The 14435-nt window shown below is 43.5% G+C and overlaps 1 protein-coding gene across 7 annotated transcripts in view; it reads left to right on the top strand.

The window, feature by feature from the left end:
• Positions 1 to 14435, top strand: part of VPS53 (VPS53 subunit of GARP complex) — a 204325-nt gene that overhangs the window by 148407 nt on the left and 41483 nt on the right. For all 7 annotated transcript variants that reach the window (XM_053568540.1, XM_053568542.1, XM_053568545.1 and 4 more), the window contains 2 exons: positions 2180 to 2262; positions 3481 to 3559. In XM_053568540.1, coding sequence (XP_053424515.1) covers positions 2180 to 2262; positions 3481 to 3559 — 162 coding nt within the window. The remainder of the gene's footprint in view (positions 1 to 2179; positions 2263 to 3480; positions 3560 to 14435) is intronic.

Below are 14435 nucleotides of genomic sequence, written 5' to 3'. Positions count from 1 at the left end.
GTTAAATAGTGTGAGTCATATGTACTCTTAAGTTTCAAATATTACAGAAACATATGTAAGGGATGAAAATTCCCCATAATCTCACCCCTTAGAATAACCACTGTTAATCTGTTTAAAAATGTATACCCTCCCAAACATCTTTTGTTGTGTCTTTTTAAATAAAAATATGCCCATACTGTTCTACAAACAGAGCAACATTGTTCTGTTTTTACCTGAATCGTGGGCATCTTTCCATGTCAGCATTACCTCAGCCTTTTTGACACCTGCATGGTGTGTTCCATTCATTCTTTCAAGAGATCTTTATTAAGCACTTATTTAGTACCAGGCTAATTTCAGTGTTAATTAACAGTGGTGAATGAAGTAAACAAGTTTCTTTCTGGCATGGAACTTAGAACTAATAGGGGAATCAGATAATAAATAAGCCAGCCAAGATGTAGCTTCACTTTTGCAGTGTTAGGAAGAGAACAGATGTAGTTGTGTTAGAGTAAGGAGTTGTCTGCTGAAGCCCAGACCCAAATGTTGGGAAACAGGCTGGAAGGGTTGGGAAGTGAGGGAGCTGGTTAGGAGGATGAGCACTTTAGGGAGAGGAAGTAGGAAGGTTCCCAGGGAGGAGAACCCTGGGGCGTGCCAGAGACTTGCCTAGCAGGCAGGGCAGAAGGAAGTAGGAAGATGAGGCCAGGTCACGGGTAGAGGTCTGGATTCTCTTTTCGTTGTCCTGGGAAGAAGCCACTGAAGAGTTTAAGCATTAGCAGCCTATGCCATAATTTGTTCCCTGGATGCTTTGTAGACCTACGTGTACATTGTCTCCAGTTTCTCAGTTATATGAAGCAGCACTGGAGTGTGAGCCTTCCGAGAACAGGGTCTTCGTTGTTCTGTTCCCTGAATAACTCCCTTACTCTGTGACGCAGTGTGGACAAAGCCGGCTTTCAGTGAATATTGATTGAATTAATGAATGCCACATAGAATATTTGTATATCTTTGTACATTATTATTCTTATTTCATTGAAGCGTATTTCTGGATGTGAGTTGGTGATTTAAAGATTGTGTATATTTAAGTCTTTGGCTTCTTAATAATTTGCCTTCTGAAAAGGTTACACTAATTTACACATCCCTAAGAGCATTTTTATTTTTATTTTTATTTTTTTTTTTGTGGTTTTTTTTTTTGGCCGGGGCTGGGTTTGAACCCGCCACCTCCGGCATATGGGACCGGCGCCCTACTCCTTGAGCCACAGGCGCCGCCCCTAAGAGCATTTTTAGAACGTAAAACGAAACATTAATTATCCTTAGAGTTCTTGTAATAGATTTAGGAGTGCCAGATTAATCAATTCCCAGGGGTATTTTGGGGTATTGACACTTTCTGGTCCAATAGTATTTTTCTTTGAGGCTGTAGGAGGACATTGAGTTGTTTCTATCCCAGACTTCAGGGTCATGAAAGCAGGGATGTTAAAAAAAGTGCTGGGCCCATAGTATCCCCCCCCCCACCTTTTTTTTGAGACAGTCTCACTTTGTCACCCTTGGTAGAGGGCCCTGGTGTCATAGTTCACAGAAACTTCAAACTCTTGGGCTCAAGTGATCCTCTTGCCTGAATTTTTCATTTTTAGTAAAGATGGGGTGTCTCACTGTTGCTTAGGCTGGGTCTCGAACTTGTGAGCTCAAGGGATCACCCACCTTGGCCTCCCAGAGTGGTAGGATTACAGGTGTGAGCCACTGCTCCTGGCTGCATACCATGTTTTAGCTAGTTTTACTGCCACTTACCACCAAAAGTTTCCAATGTTCATGGGCAAGTCTGCAGTTTATGGTACAGAAACTATCTTAAAATGAGAGTCTTCTTTTTCCACATTGCTGAAAGGGAGGCCAAAAAAAATTGGAATCTTTTCAAATATAATGATACGAATTGTAAACGTGTCATAAGAAATAAGTGCAGCACAGTGGTAAAAGATCCAGGTTGAAGGAAGTTTGACTGTCTTGGATAGGCACCTCTGTTTTCTCATCTGTAAAATGGAGATATTAATGGAGGCTTCCTCACAGGGTTATGAAAACTAAATGAGTCAATGCGTGATGTGTGCCTAGAATTGCACCTGTACATGCGATTCAAACTCGGTACATGTTAACTATTATTATTACTGTATTCTCTTGGATAATCATTAACCGTGTTGCTGTTTCTCTCGTTTTCTAACAGCTAGAAGAAAAACTCAAAGAAAAAGTTGATGTAAGTCTGATTGAACGAATCAATCTGACCGGAGAAATGGACACTTTCAGCACGTACGTACCCCGAACATATTTGCTCAAGGCCTGCCCTTCCCCCGTAACAAAGCGGCAGATCACTACACAGCCTAAGAGGTTTCTAAGGCCTTCTGTTGGGTCAGAATTATTCTTCACTGGCTGCTAAGAAGCAGCATTAGAATTGGCACAGCTGCCTTCCATTCTACCGCCTCAGATGCCATCATCCTTTTAGCTTACAGCATATTTATTGTTGCACTATCTAGAATAACCAAGCAGAAGAAATTGTCCTTCGTCCATCCCTGGTCTGTCCCCACCTAAATCCTCAGAGAGTCAGGCCCTTCTGGTGTTGTAGAATATCTGGCATAAATGGCCTGGCTTTAGCCGTTGGGGGTGTAGGAATGCGTGTGTGCATGTGCACGTGCTTGTGTGTGTGTGTTTAACGGGCAAGGGAGGTCTGCCGAGAAGTTCAAACAGTAAAGCCTTCTTGGACTATTCTTTCCCTGTTAATACGTATTACCTTATAATATTTTCATTGTGGTCGGTTTCTGTTCCACTGCCATTAAATGACATAGGCGTGGGCCAAGTCTCAGGTTTCACACCAACCACTTATCGAGGAAAGATCAAAATTCTCTTCTTAGCTTATTTCCTCCCCTTTTCTTAGATTTCTTTTCCCTTCAGTTCTAAATTAAATGTTTTTGGGAAACAGGTACTTTTAGAGGACAACGTGAAGATGGGCCTTGGTTGGTGATGATTAGGGAGACTCACCATGGACTTCTGATGGTACAGGACACACCCAGATAAGACCAGGACAAGAAGGCTGGGTATGGTGGCTCACGCCTGTAATCCTAGCACTCCTGGAGGCCGAGGCAGGTGGATTGCTTGAGCTCATGAGTTCGAGATCAGCCTGAGCAAAAAGCGAGACCTTGTCTCTACTAAAAATAGAAAAAACGGAGGCAAGAGGATTGCTTGAGCCCAAGAATTGGAGGTTGCTGTGAACTATGATGATGCCACAGTACTCTACCTCTACCCAGGGTGACAGCTTGAGACTCTGTCTCAAAAAAAAAAAAAAAAAAAGACCAGGACAAGAAGAAAGAGCCACACTTCTCCTCCATCATCATTAATTGAAGCTCAAGATTTTCTGGTGAAATGATGAACCTAATTTTTATACAGGGGCCTAAAATATTTGTGTAGGGCTATGTTAGTCATTTAAACAGTTGTGTGTTAAGTCGTGACCACAATAATTTGTTTGCTGTGCAGTGTCATCTCCAGCAGTATTCAGCTGTTGGTTCAGGATCTGGATGCTGCTTGCGACCCTGCCCTGACTGCCATGAGCAAGGTAAGATTCTGAGAAATGTCTGCTTGCCAGTCTCGTAAGCATGGCCTGAGCCAGGCTTCCACGCGTGCTTTCTAAGGACCCTGGCCTGCCACTTCTTCAGGTCTTCAGTGCTTAAAGTACCAACTGACAAGCAAATGGAAGGACCTCCTGGGGTCCCCAAAGCACTCAGTTTATCTTGTATCTGAGGTCAACTTGCTTGTCTTTTTAGAATGAGACAGGGAGAAGATGTGTTTGGTGAGTATAAAGGAGATGCTGTCTTTGATTAGCATCTGACACATGCTTAAAAACCTTAGTGTGGTCTGGCCAGAGATAGTGTTTGTGTTAGTGCCTAAGGCTGAGACTTCTGATTCATTCTTCATTCTTGCCCACTGAGAGGTTTTTCCGACTTTCTGAGCTCTGGGGCCAGTTAAAGATTATTTGATCTGGTTTTCTGACGTCATGGTGGTCCATCAGCCAGCTCTTGGCCCTCAAGTCCCCTCCTTTGGCACTTCCTAAGTACTGTCTTGTGTTGCTATTTTTGGATTTTATGTGTGCCTTTTCTTCCTCCCAAAAGAATATAAATTCCTTAAGTGCATGAACCGTGTCTTACACTATTCTTTCTCTCTCATATTGCCTTAAATGTAAAAGACTGTCACGTACGTTGAATTAGCTGGAAATAGGCAATTCTTTATGATTTCTAAGACTAAATAACATGAAGCTGCCCACCTTCTGGAGCTGGGGTTGGCAAACTGTAGCTGTTTGACTAAATCTGGCCTACTGCCTGTTTTTGTGAAGTTTTATCAGAACACAGACATGTTCATTCATTTACATATTATCTGTGGGTGCTTTTGTACTGCAGTGGATTAAAACAGAGGCCATATAGACCATAAAGTGAATTTTTAAAAAAAGTAAAATATTTACTTTCTAGCCCTTTACAGAAAATTTTGGTAACACCTATTCTAGAGTCATAGACTCTTGTAACATTCTTGTAAATTCTGGAGAAAGAACTTCTCTGGGGCCTACTGGCCAGTATCACACTGCCAGGGAAAGAACACTGACTTGGGAGTGAGACAGAGCTAACTCTTCCAGGTTCTCCTTTGGGGATGCTGAGCAACTGACTTAACCTGTCTGAGCCCAGTTATCTCACTGGGGCCCACATATCTAAGAAAATGTGGTTATCTACCTGCTGTAGTTGTGAGGGTGAAACATGAAGAAAGTGACTGACTAGTCTGACGCCAGTCACATGACACGTGCCCAATAAATAAATCTTTTTCCCTCTTGTCAGGAGGAGTGGCTGTGTCACAAGGTTGTGTAAACAGACATTTGGTCTGAATTTGGTTTTGCAGTAGATTGTAAATATTTAACAAAAATAGGATTAAAACCAAAACGTGGACTTTGGGGTCTTATGAACTGAAGTGGCAGGTGCTGAACTAGCTGATATCACAAAGTTTCTATTCAAAAGGCTGATCCTGGCTCGGCGCCTATGGCTCAAGCGGCTAAGGCACCAGCCACATACACCTGAGCTGGCGGGTTCAAATCCAGCCAGGGCCCGCCAAACAACAATGATGGCTGCAACCAAAAAATAGTCAGACGTTGTAGCGGGCGCTGTAGTCCCAGCTACTTGGGAGGCAGAGGCAGGAGACTCGCTTGAGCCCAGGGGTTGGAGGTTGCTGTGAGCTGTGATGCTACAGCACTCTACCCAGGGTGACAGCTTGAGACTCTGTCTCAAAAAAAAAAAATAAAGTCTGATCCTTTCACCAATCAGGGGCCGATAGGCGTTTCTAGTACTTTCAGCATTTATAGGAAGACACTCTGAGCATGCAAATTGAGGCTAATCCGTTTTCTTAGAGGAACATGGCTCTGAGGATTCATTTTGTAGGCTCTGTGATCCCCTCGCTGCTGGTAAGCGTTCTCTACATCCTGAATGTGATCTTTTCCAGCTGCCATCTCTCCTGGACTGCCACACACTTCAGATTGGAATGCAGCTGGTAAAAGAATTTTTACATTTACTAAAGGAAGAATGGAATTTTTTTTTTTTTTCAATAAAATAGCAGTTGGAAGGGGTTTAACACTCCAGGTGTTCCTTATATGAACCGTTGGCTCATTAGGTGGATTCCTCTCAGACGCACCCCCACCGCCACTCCACCCTCCGTTTTTCCCCCAGACCCACACCAGCAAATGTGAACAGAGACCATAACTCCAAAATCCTTTGTTTATATCATAGGAAAACCGCAGACTTGGGAACACAGCAGCAGGGAGGCCGTTCCTTTTTGTCTGAGTCTTCTGGAGTTCTAGCGAAATGAAACCCATGTGATGGGAACAAATAAGCCAAGTGGTCACAAATGGATTCAGCACACGCTCCTGTTACTTGTGCCTGCATCCTATTTTGTGTACTTTCTTCTAGGATTTTTTAAAACTTTTGTGATAATGATTATTTCTGTCTCCGTTTCCATCATTTTTGCTGCTAGTTGAACAGTTCAGTACTCTACCCAGCACAGTGCCGGGAGAGGCGAGGCTCGGGAAGGCCTTGACCTTACACGAAGGTGTTTAGATTCTTGTAGGTGAGGGGCAAGATTGGTGTGAGATGAGAGGAATGCCCAGATCCCTGGAATAGAAGGTGTAAGGAAATCAGTACCATAAGAAAAGTATAAAATACACCATCGTTAATAGAAGGGAGAGTTCTAGGTGAGTTGGGGAGGGAAAGCCTTCATAAGGAAATGGCATTCAAAATAGACATGGGCAAAATTGGTTTTTGTTGTTTTATTAAGACTGGGTCTCACTCTGTGCCCCAGGAAGAGTGCAGTGGAGTTATCAGACCTCACTGCAAACTCAAACTCCTGGGCGCAAGAGATCTTCTTGCCTCAGCCTCCCAAGTAGCTGGGACTACAGGCACCCGCCACCGCACTTGGCTAATGTTTCTATTTTTAGTAGAGAAGGGGTCTCACTTTTGCTTAAGCTGGTCTCAAACTCCTGAGCTCAAACAGTCTGCCCACCTTGGCCTCCAGAGTGAGAAGATTACTGACATGACCCACCACACCCAGCTCAGGGCAAAGTTTTGAATGAACTTGTGATTGGGAGGGCATTTCTTTTTTTTTTTTTTTTTTTGTAGAGACAGAGTCTCATGATGTCGCCCTCGGTAGAGTGCAATGACATCAACAGCTCACAGCAACCTCCAACTCCTGGGCTTAGGCGATTCTCTTGCCTTAGCCTCCTGAGTAGCTGGGACTACAGGCGCCCACCACAATGCCCAGCTATTTTTTTTGTTGCAGTTTGGCCAGGGCCTGGTTTGAACCTGCTACCTCCTGTAGGATATATTTCTTTTTTTCTTTTTTTTTTGAGACAGAGTCTCAAGCTATTGCCTTGGGTAGAGTGCCATGGCATCACAGCTCATAGAAACCTCAAACTCTTGGGTTTAAGTGATTCTTTTGCCTCAGCCTCCCAAGTAGCTGGGACTACAGGCATCCGCCACAACGCCTGGCTATTTTTTGGTTGTAGTTGTCATTGCTGTTTGGCAGGCCTGGGCTGGATTCGAACCCACTAGCTCCAGTGTATGTGGCTGGTGCCCTAGTCGCTGAGCTACAGGCACTGAGCCTCTGGGGCCTGGTTTGAACCTGCAACCCTACCCAGGGGCACCGCCCTGGGAGGACATTTCAAACAAGGTCACAACATCAGCAAAGGTTTGTGAAGTTAGGAAAGCTCAGAGTTATGCTGAAACTGCCAATCTCATTCAACATGTTAGGGATTCCACAGGGCAGTCCACTCAGACTTACATAGTCAAGATTGGAAACTGGGCTTCCCTCAAGGATTTTCTACTCTGTGGAGGAGAAAACTGAGAATAAGTGTTGTGCCTGTGTCGCGGGACCCCCCACATAAATCACCCAGAGACCAAGTCTGATGCAAAAGCAAGAGGTTGCTATATTTACAAACTCGAGCCTGGGTTTCCTGCTCCTGACACAGCAGGAGAGCAGAGAAGCCCCAATCTCTCGAAAAGGGGGAAGGTTTTAAGGGTACAGAAAAGAAAAAAGGGAAGGGGAGTGAGGTGAGCTGCTGAGGTGAGCTGATGGGGGGGGGGCTTGTCCTTGGCTGTCTGGAGAGTGTTTGTTATCGTAAGAGATCAATGGGGCAAGGATGGGGGTCGGGGGAGGGAGCAGGTTGCCTAACGCCTTTGGTATGCAGCTACAAAATGAAGACTGAGGGACAAGATGAAGTTAGTTTTAACAAAATGGAGTTAACTTGGTCCTTACATAAGCAATGTGGTAAATTAAATGCATTTTACAAATGATGAGAAGGCTGAGCGGTGGCTCACACCTGTAATCCTAGCACTCTGGGAGGCTGAGGCCAGCAGATCCCCGGAGAGCAGGTGTTCCAGCCTGAATAAGAGTGAGACCCTATCTCTACTAAAAATAGTAAAAAGTTATCCAGGCATTGTAGTGCACACCTGTAGTCCTAGCTACTTGGGAGACGGAGGCAGAGGGATTGCTTGATCCCAGGAATTTGAGGTTTCTGTGAGCTGTGATGACACCACTGCACACTCTGCCAAGGGTGACAGGGTAAAACTCTTTCTCAAAAAAAAAAAAAAAACACCACCACAGTATTTAGACTCTCTCTCCACCTTGTTAACAATTATTCTTATAACTTTGTCTTTCCTATTAAACTTTGAACAACTTGAGGGCTATGTTTTACTAATTTTTAAACACTCATGGCATAGCAAAGTACTTGCTAAATAGTACTACTCCCTGAATGATTTTGACAGTAAAGATGGCAGGAAGAAGAAAGAACTAAAGGATTGCAGACCCCCCCTCCCATTTAACCTAGGAATAGTAAAAAATAAAAAAATAGGGCTGGACACAATGGCTCATGCCTGTAATCTTAGCAGTCTGGGAGGCTGAGGTAGGCGGATTGCTTAAATTCAGGAGTTTGAGAATAGCCTGAGCAAGTGTGAGGTCCCATCTCTAAAAAGTAGCAAGGCGTTGTGGCAGGTGTCTACAGTTCCAGCTGCTGGGGAGGCTGAGGCAAGAGGATCGCTTGAGCCCAAGAGTTGGAGGTTGCTGTGAGCTATGACACCACAGCACTCTACCGAGGGCAACAAAGTGAGACTCTGTCTCAAAAAATAAATAAATAATAAAAATTTTAAAATCCTGAGAGATACATTACACCACTGAGCAGTTTTGGCTAGGTGAAGCTGGTAGTCAAAAAGTACAAGACCTGGACATGTTTGTGGGAGATGGGGGGGGTCATAGACTCCCTGAATCTCTAGGCACTTGACAAGTGCTGTTGGGGATGACGCAGTGCTCCTCAGTGGTACTTAATAGCAGGGCTTCTGACGTCAGCAAGTAGCATCCTGGAGCTGAAGACAGGTCAGAATTAAGGAATGCCCACACCCAGCTATTAGCTCCCAGGAGTGTGGACAAGAACACCGCTGCTAGACAAAGAGAGAAAAATACAGAGTGGCAAAGTGTATAGAAAACATACAGGAGATGAGTAGGGGAAGCTAAATATGATGAAAGTTTAGTGGTTTGTCTGAAACTGTAACTTTGAAATTACAGTGGTGTTGCTGATAAGTTATGTCAGAATTATCTTTCAGACCACTTTCTCTTCCCATATTGCATTGCATTATTTTCTCTTTTCTTCCTTTTCTTTTCTTTGCTTTTTTTTTAGAAGCAGAGTCTCACTCTGTTTCCCAGGCTGGAGTGCAGTGGCACGGTCATAGCTCACTGCAGCTTTGAACTCCTGGGCTCCAGTGACCCTCCTGCCTCAGTCTCCTGAGTAAGCTGGGACTACAGGCACATGCCACCATGCCCAGCTACTACTTTTTTTTTTATTAGTGTAGAGACGGGGTCTCACTATGTTGCCCAGGCTGGTCTTGAGCTCCTGGCCTGGAGGAATCCTCCTTCCTCAGGCTCCCAAAGTATTACAATTATACCTATCAGCCACCATGCCTGGCCCCATATTGCATTATGTTCTTAGATGAGCTCTATGAGATGATAAGAAGTTACTATTTATTGAGCACTTACCAAAAATCAGACAGCTATATTTGTACTATCTCATTTAATTCTAAGAATAAAATGATGAGATGGCTATGTTATTTACCCTTTTCACAAATAAGCTGAAACACAGAAACGTTAAGTCACTTGCTCGAGACCTCTTGGCTAGCATGTGGCAGAGCCAGGATCCAGACCCCCGTTTCTCTCCACACAGGATCATACCATTCCATACATACAGAGAGTCAGTCTTCTTGGCAAACATGGCAACCGAGGCAAAATTCATTAAGTAACTTGCCTGAAAGTAGAAGAGCATTGAGTCAGTGTGCCCAGTACCAGGTTCCTGAGCGTTCATGCTTACTTGAGTCCACTGCTCGAGCACCTGCACTCATCATGGTGGAAATTAGTCTTCAGCTGTTGTTGATCTGACACCAGGACTTTCCTACAGGGGAGGAAATGTGTTGAGCAGCCAACTGAAGTATTCTAGTGTGCTTTGTATATTTTTATCTGAAACTAATGAATTAACCTTCCGATACATTTGTTTATTTCTGTTTAATATTCTACTCACAGCCAAATAGCTTATAGTAGTGAAGCCAGAAATAAAACCAACTCTCTTGATTCTTTTTTTTTTTTTTTTTTGGTTTTTGGCCGGGGCTAGGTTTGAACCCGCCACCTCCGGCATATGGGACCGGCGCCCTACTCCTTGAGCCACAGGCACCGCCAACTCTCTTGATTCTTGAAAAGGTAGTTATTTGGAGTGTTTTCATAGAAGATGTAAGTCTTTCATGAAGACTTTTGTCTTTTTTTTTTTTTTGTAGAGACAGAGTCTCACTTTATGGCCCTCAGTAGAGTGCCATGGCATCACACAGCTCACAGCAACCTCCAACTCCTGGGCTGAAGCGATTCTCTTGCCTCAGCCTCCCAAGTAGCTGGGACTACAGGCACCTGCCACAATGCCCAGCTATTTTTTGGTTGCAGTTCAGCCGGGGCCAGGTTTGAACCCGCCACCCTCGGTATATGGGGCCAGCGCCTTACCGACTGAGCCACAGGCGCCGCCCTCAATACTTTTGTCTTTTAAATGTTAATTTTGCAAATCCTTAGGATTTCTTATGTCTGATTATGGCTTTACAAGTAGGATTAAAAAAAAATCCATAATTTTAATTAACAGATTTATTTCTTTCAGTTCTTTTTAAAATACAGATATATTTGCAAATAAAAATATACTTTACCCACTGTCTTCTAACATGTCTTTTGTCCTCCTGAACAGGGACTGTTGGTCCCACGGTACCCTCCTCACTATGTCCTTTTGCCCAGGGCTGCTCACATCACGAGCTTGAAAGAATCTTACAAGTCTCCATCCAGAATCAAACACACGTAGATTTTTGCCCACTAATGGTAGTCTTAGAAAGAAACTGAATGAAGTAAACTTCCTTACAGTCTGGCATGCAATTTCTATTAGGTTTTAGGATTATGAGCATGTACCAATTTGGGAGGCTGTATTATCACCCCCAAAGACATTTTGAAACAGTTAGAACAGTCCTTAAATCTGTTCTCATTTTCCTAGTCATTAAAATGCAGATCTATTTCAGAAGGCCCACAGAACACCAGGGTTAAGAAATCCTCAAGTTTACTTTCTACTTGTAATCGAAACACATCTTTCTTTTTTCATAAAAAAGATTTTTTTTCATTATGGTGAATGCAGATCACCTCCATTATGGAAAATACAGATTTTTTTTTTTTTTAAATAATAGAGTCTCACTTTATTGCCCACAGTAGAGTGCTATGGCGTCACAGCTCACAGCAACTTCCAGCCTCTTGGGCTTAGGTGATTCTCTTGCCTCAGCCTTGTGAGTAGCTGGGACTACAGGCGCCCAGCCTTTTTTTTGTTGTTGTTGCAGTTTGGCCGGGGTTGGGTTTAAACCTACCACCCACAGTATATGGGGCCTGTGCCCTACTCACTGAGCCACAGGTGCCACCCAGAAAATGCAGATTTTTTTAAAAGAAGAAAAATAATCCCTAATTTCAATTAACTGATTTATTTCTTTCAGTTCTTTTTAAAATACAGATATATTTGCTAATAAAAATATACTTTACCCACTGTCTCCTAACATGTTTTCTTCACATAGCAGATTTTTTTTTTTTTTTTGAGACAGAGTCTCACTTTGTCACCCTCAGTGCTGTGGCATCACAGTTCACAGCAACCTCAAACTCTTGGGCTTAAGCGATTCTCTGGCCTCAGCTTCCCAAGTATGCTGGGACTACAGGCACCTGCCGCAACACCTATTTTTTGGTTGTACTTTTCGCTGTTGTTTGGCAGGCCCAGACTGGATTTGAGTCTGCCAGCTACAGTGTATGTGGCTGGCACCCTAGCCGCTAAGCTACAGGTGCCGAGCCATTCACATAGCAGATTTTAATAGTTTTCTGTATCATTTAATATAGAACTATAATATTTTTTAGTGATTGCATAGTATTCTATAATACAAAGTGTTTATTGTTAAAATTGTGAAAATAGCAAACATTTACCGTGGGATTAATATGTGTAAGGTACTATGTTAAGAGCATTCCATGTATTATCTTTCAATAATAGATTTTATATATTATTATCATCCCAGTTTTACAGATGAGAAAACTGAGGCTCAGAGGTGACTTGCCCAAGTCACACTCTTAGAAGGCTGCACAGTGTTAGAACTCAGACTGGCTGACTCTACGTTTCATCATCTTAAGTACCATAATCTACTACTTCCCTTAAAATGTATTTAATCCATTCTCTTTCAGTGCCAATTTTGATCATTTCCAGTTTTTAACATTTTTAAACAGTCTGGCAATGGACAGCCACTTTTGTATGTGTATATTTTTATTTTCTTTTTTTTTTTTTTTTAATTTGGCCGGGGCTGGGTTTGAACCCGCCACCTCCGGCATATGGGACCGGCGCCCTACCCGCTGAGCCACAGGCACCGCCCTATTTTCTGAACATGAATAACCATTAACTTTAAATTAGTTGCCTTAAATGGAATTGCAGAGACCAAAAGCAATATAAATACTGAGGTTTTTGTTTTTGTTTTGAGACAGTCTCACTCTGTTGTCCTGGGTAGAGTGCTATAGCATCATAGCTCACAGCAACCTTAAACTCTTGGGCTCAAGTGAGCCTCTTGCCTCCGCCTCCCAAGTAGCTGGGACTACAGGTGCTGCCATAGCACCCGGCTATTTTTTGGTTGCAGCCATCATTGTTGTTTGGCGGGCCTGGAAGATTTTTGATAGATATTTTCAAATTGGTTTTAAAAAAATTATATAGCAGCCCAGTGGGGGCCAATTTTATTAAAAAAGAAAAAAAGGTTATATAAATTCACCTTCCCATTGGCTCACCAATGAATAGGAAAATATATACATATCTCTATCTGTATATTTATCTGTGTAGATCTTCTTCAACCCTTTGTTACTGTACTTTCTATTCTGGATCGTCTTCATTTTCCCCTTTGAGATAAGAAACATGTATCCCCAAGTGAGGAAGTCAGAGGAATCTTTTCTTCCTCCCCTGTACAGCATCATCACTACTGCTGAATCATCTGTGTCTCTGCAGCCTCACTCTAGACAAAGACTGCTTGTCCCAGTTCCCTCAGCTGATTTCAAGTTCACTTATGCCGGTAACTCTTCTTTTGGAAAGTAACATGGTAAAGTGGAAAGAACATGAGCCTGTAATCCCAGCGCTCTGGGAGGCCAAGACTGGTGGATTGCCTGAGCTCACAGGTTTGAGACCAGCCTGAGCAAGAGTGAGACCCTGTCTCTAAATAATAATAATAATAGCTGGGCCTGTGGCAGTCACCTATAGTCCCAGCTACTTGGGAGGCTGAGGCAAGAGGATCACTTGAGCCCAAGAGTTTGAGGTTGCTGTGAGCTATGACACCATGGCACTCTACCAAGGGCAACAAAGTGAGACTTTGTCTCAAAAAAAAAAAAAAAAAAGAAAGAAAGAACATGGCCTTTGGAGTTAAACAAACCAATGTCTAGATTTCAGCCCTAGCAGGTGCAGTGGCTCACATGTGTAATCCTAGCACTCTGAGAGGCCAAGGCAAGTTGATCACCTGAGCTTGGAGTTTGAGACCAGCCTGAGCAAGAATGAAATCCCATCTCTATTAAAAATAGAAAAAGTGGGCGGCACCTGTGGCTCAGTGAGTAGGGCGCCAGCCCCATATACCGAGGGTGGTGGGTTCAAACCCAGCCCCGGCTGAACTGCAACAAAAAAATAGCTGGGCATTGTGGCGGGCGCCTGTAGTCCCAGCTGCTCGAGAGGCTGAGGCAAGAGAATCACATAAGCCCAAGAGCTGGAGGTTGCTATGAGCTGTGTGACGCCACGGCACTCTATCGAGGGCAGTAAAGTGAGACTCTGTCTCTACAAAAAAAAAATTTAAATAAATAAATAAATAGAAAAAGTAGCCAGGCATTGTGGCAGGTTCCTATAGTCCCAGCTACTCAGGAGGCTGAGGCAAGAGGATCACTTGAGGCCAAGATTTGAGGTTGCTGTGAGCTATGACACCCTGGCCCTCTATCCAAGACAACAGAGTGAGACACTGTTTCAAAAATAAATAGGGCCGGGCGTGGTGGCTCATGCCTGTAATCCCAGCACTTGGGGTGGATTGCCTGAGTTTACAGGTTTGAAACCAGCCTGAGGCAGAGTGAGACCTCGTTTCTAAAAAGTAGCCGGGCTTGTGGTGGGCACCTGTAGTCCCAGCTACTTGGGAGGCTGAGGCAAGAGAATCACTAAAACCCAAGAGTTTGAGGTTGCTGTGAGCTACGATGCCACAGCACTCTCCCAAGGGTGACAAAGTGAGACTCTGTCTCCAAAAAATAAAAAAATAAAAAGAAATAAATAAGATTGCAGCCAGTTCATGTTAAAATGTCAATCACAATACCTAGTGGGT

The sequence above is a fragment of the Nycticebus coucang genome, chromosome 18, assembly GCF_027406575.1.
Source record: "Nycticebus coucang isolate mNycCou1 chromosome 18, mNycCou1.pri, whole genome shotgun sequence".
In the NCBI taxonomy this organism is placed as follows: domain Eukaryota; kingdom Metazoa; phylum Chordata; class Mammalia; order Primates; family Lorisidae; genus Nycticebus; species Nycticebus coucang.
The sequence above is the reverse complement of the archived record's forward strand: the minus strand, read 5'-3'. Positions and strand labels throughout refer to the sequence as shown.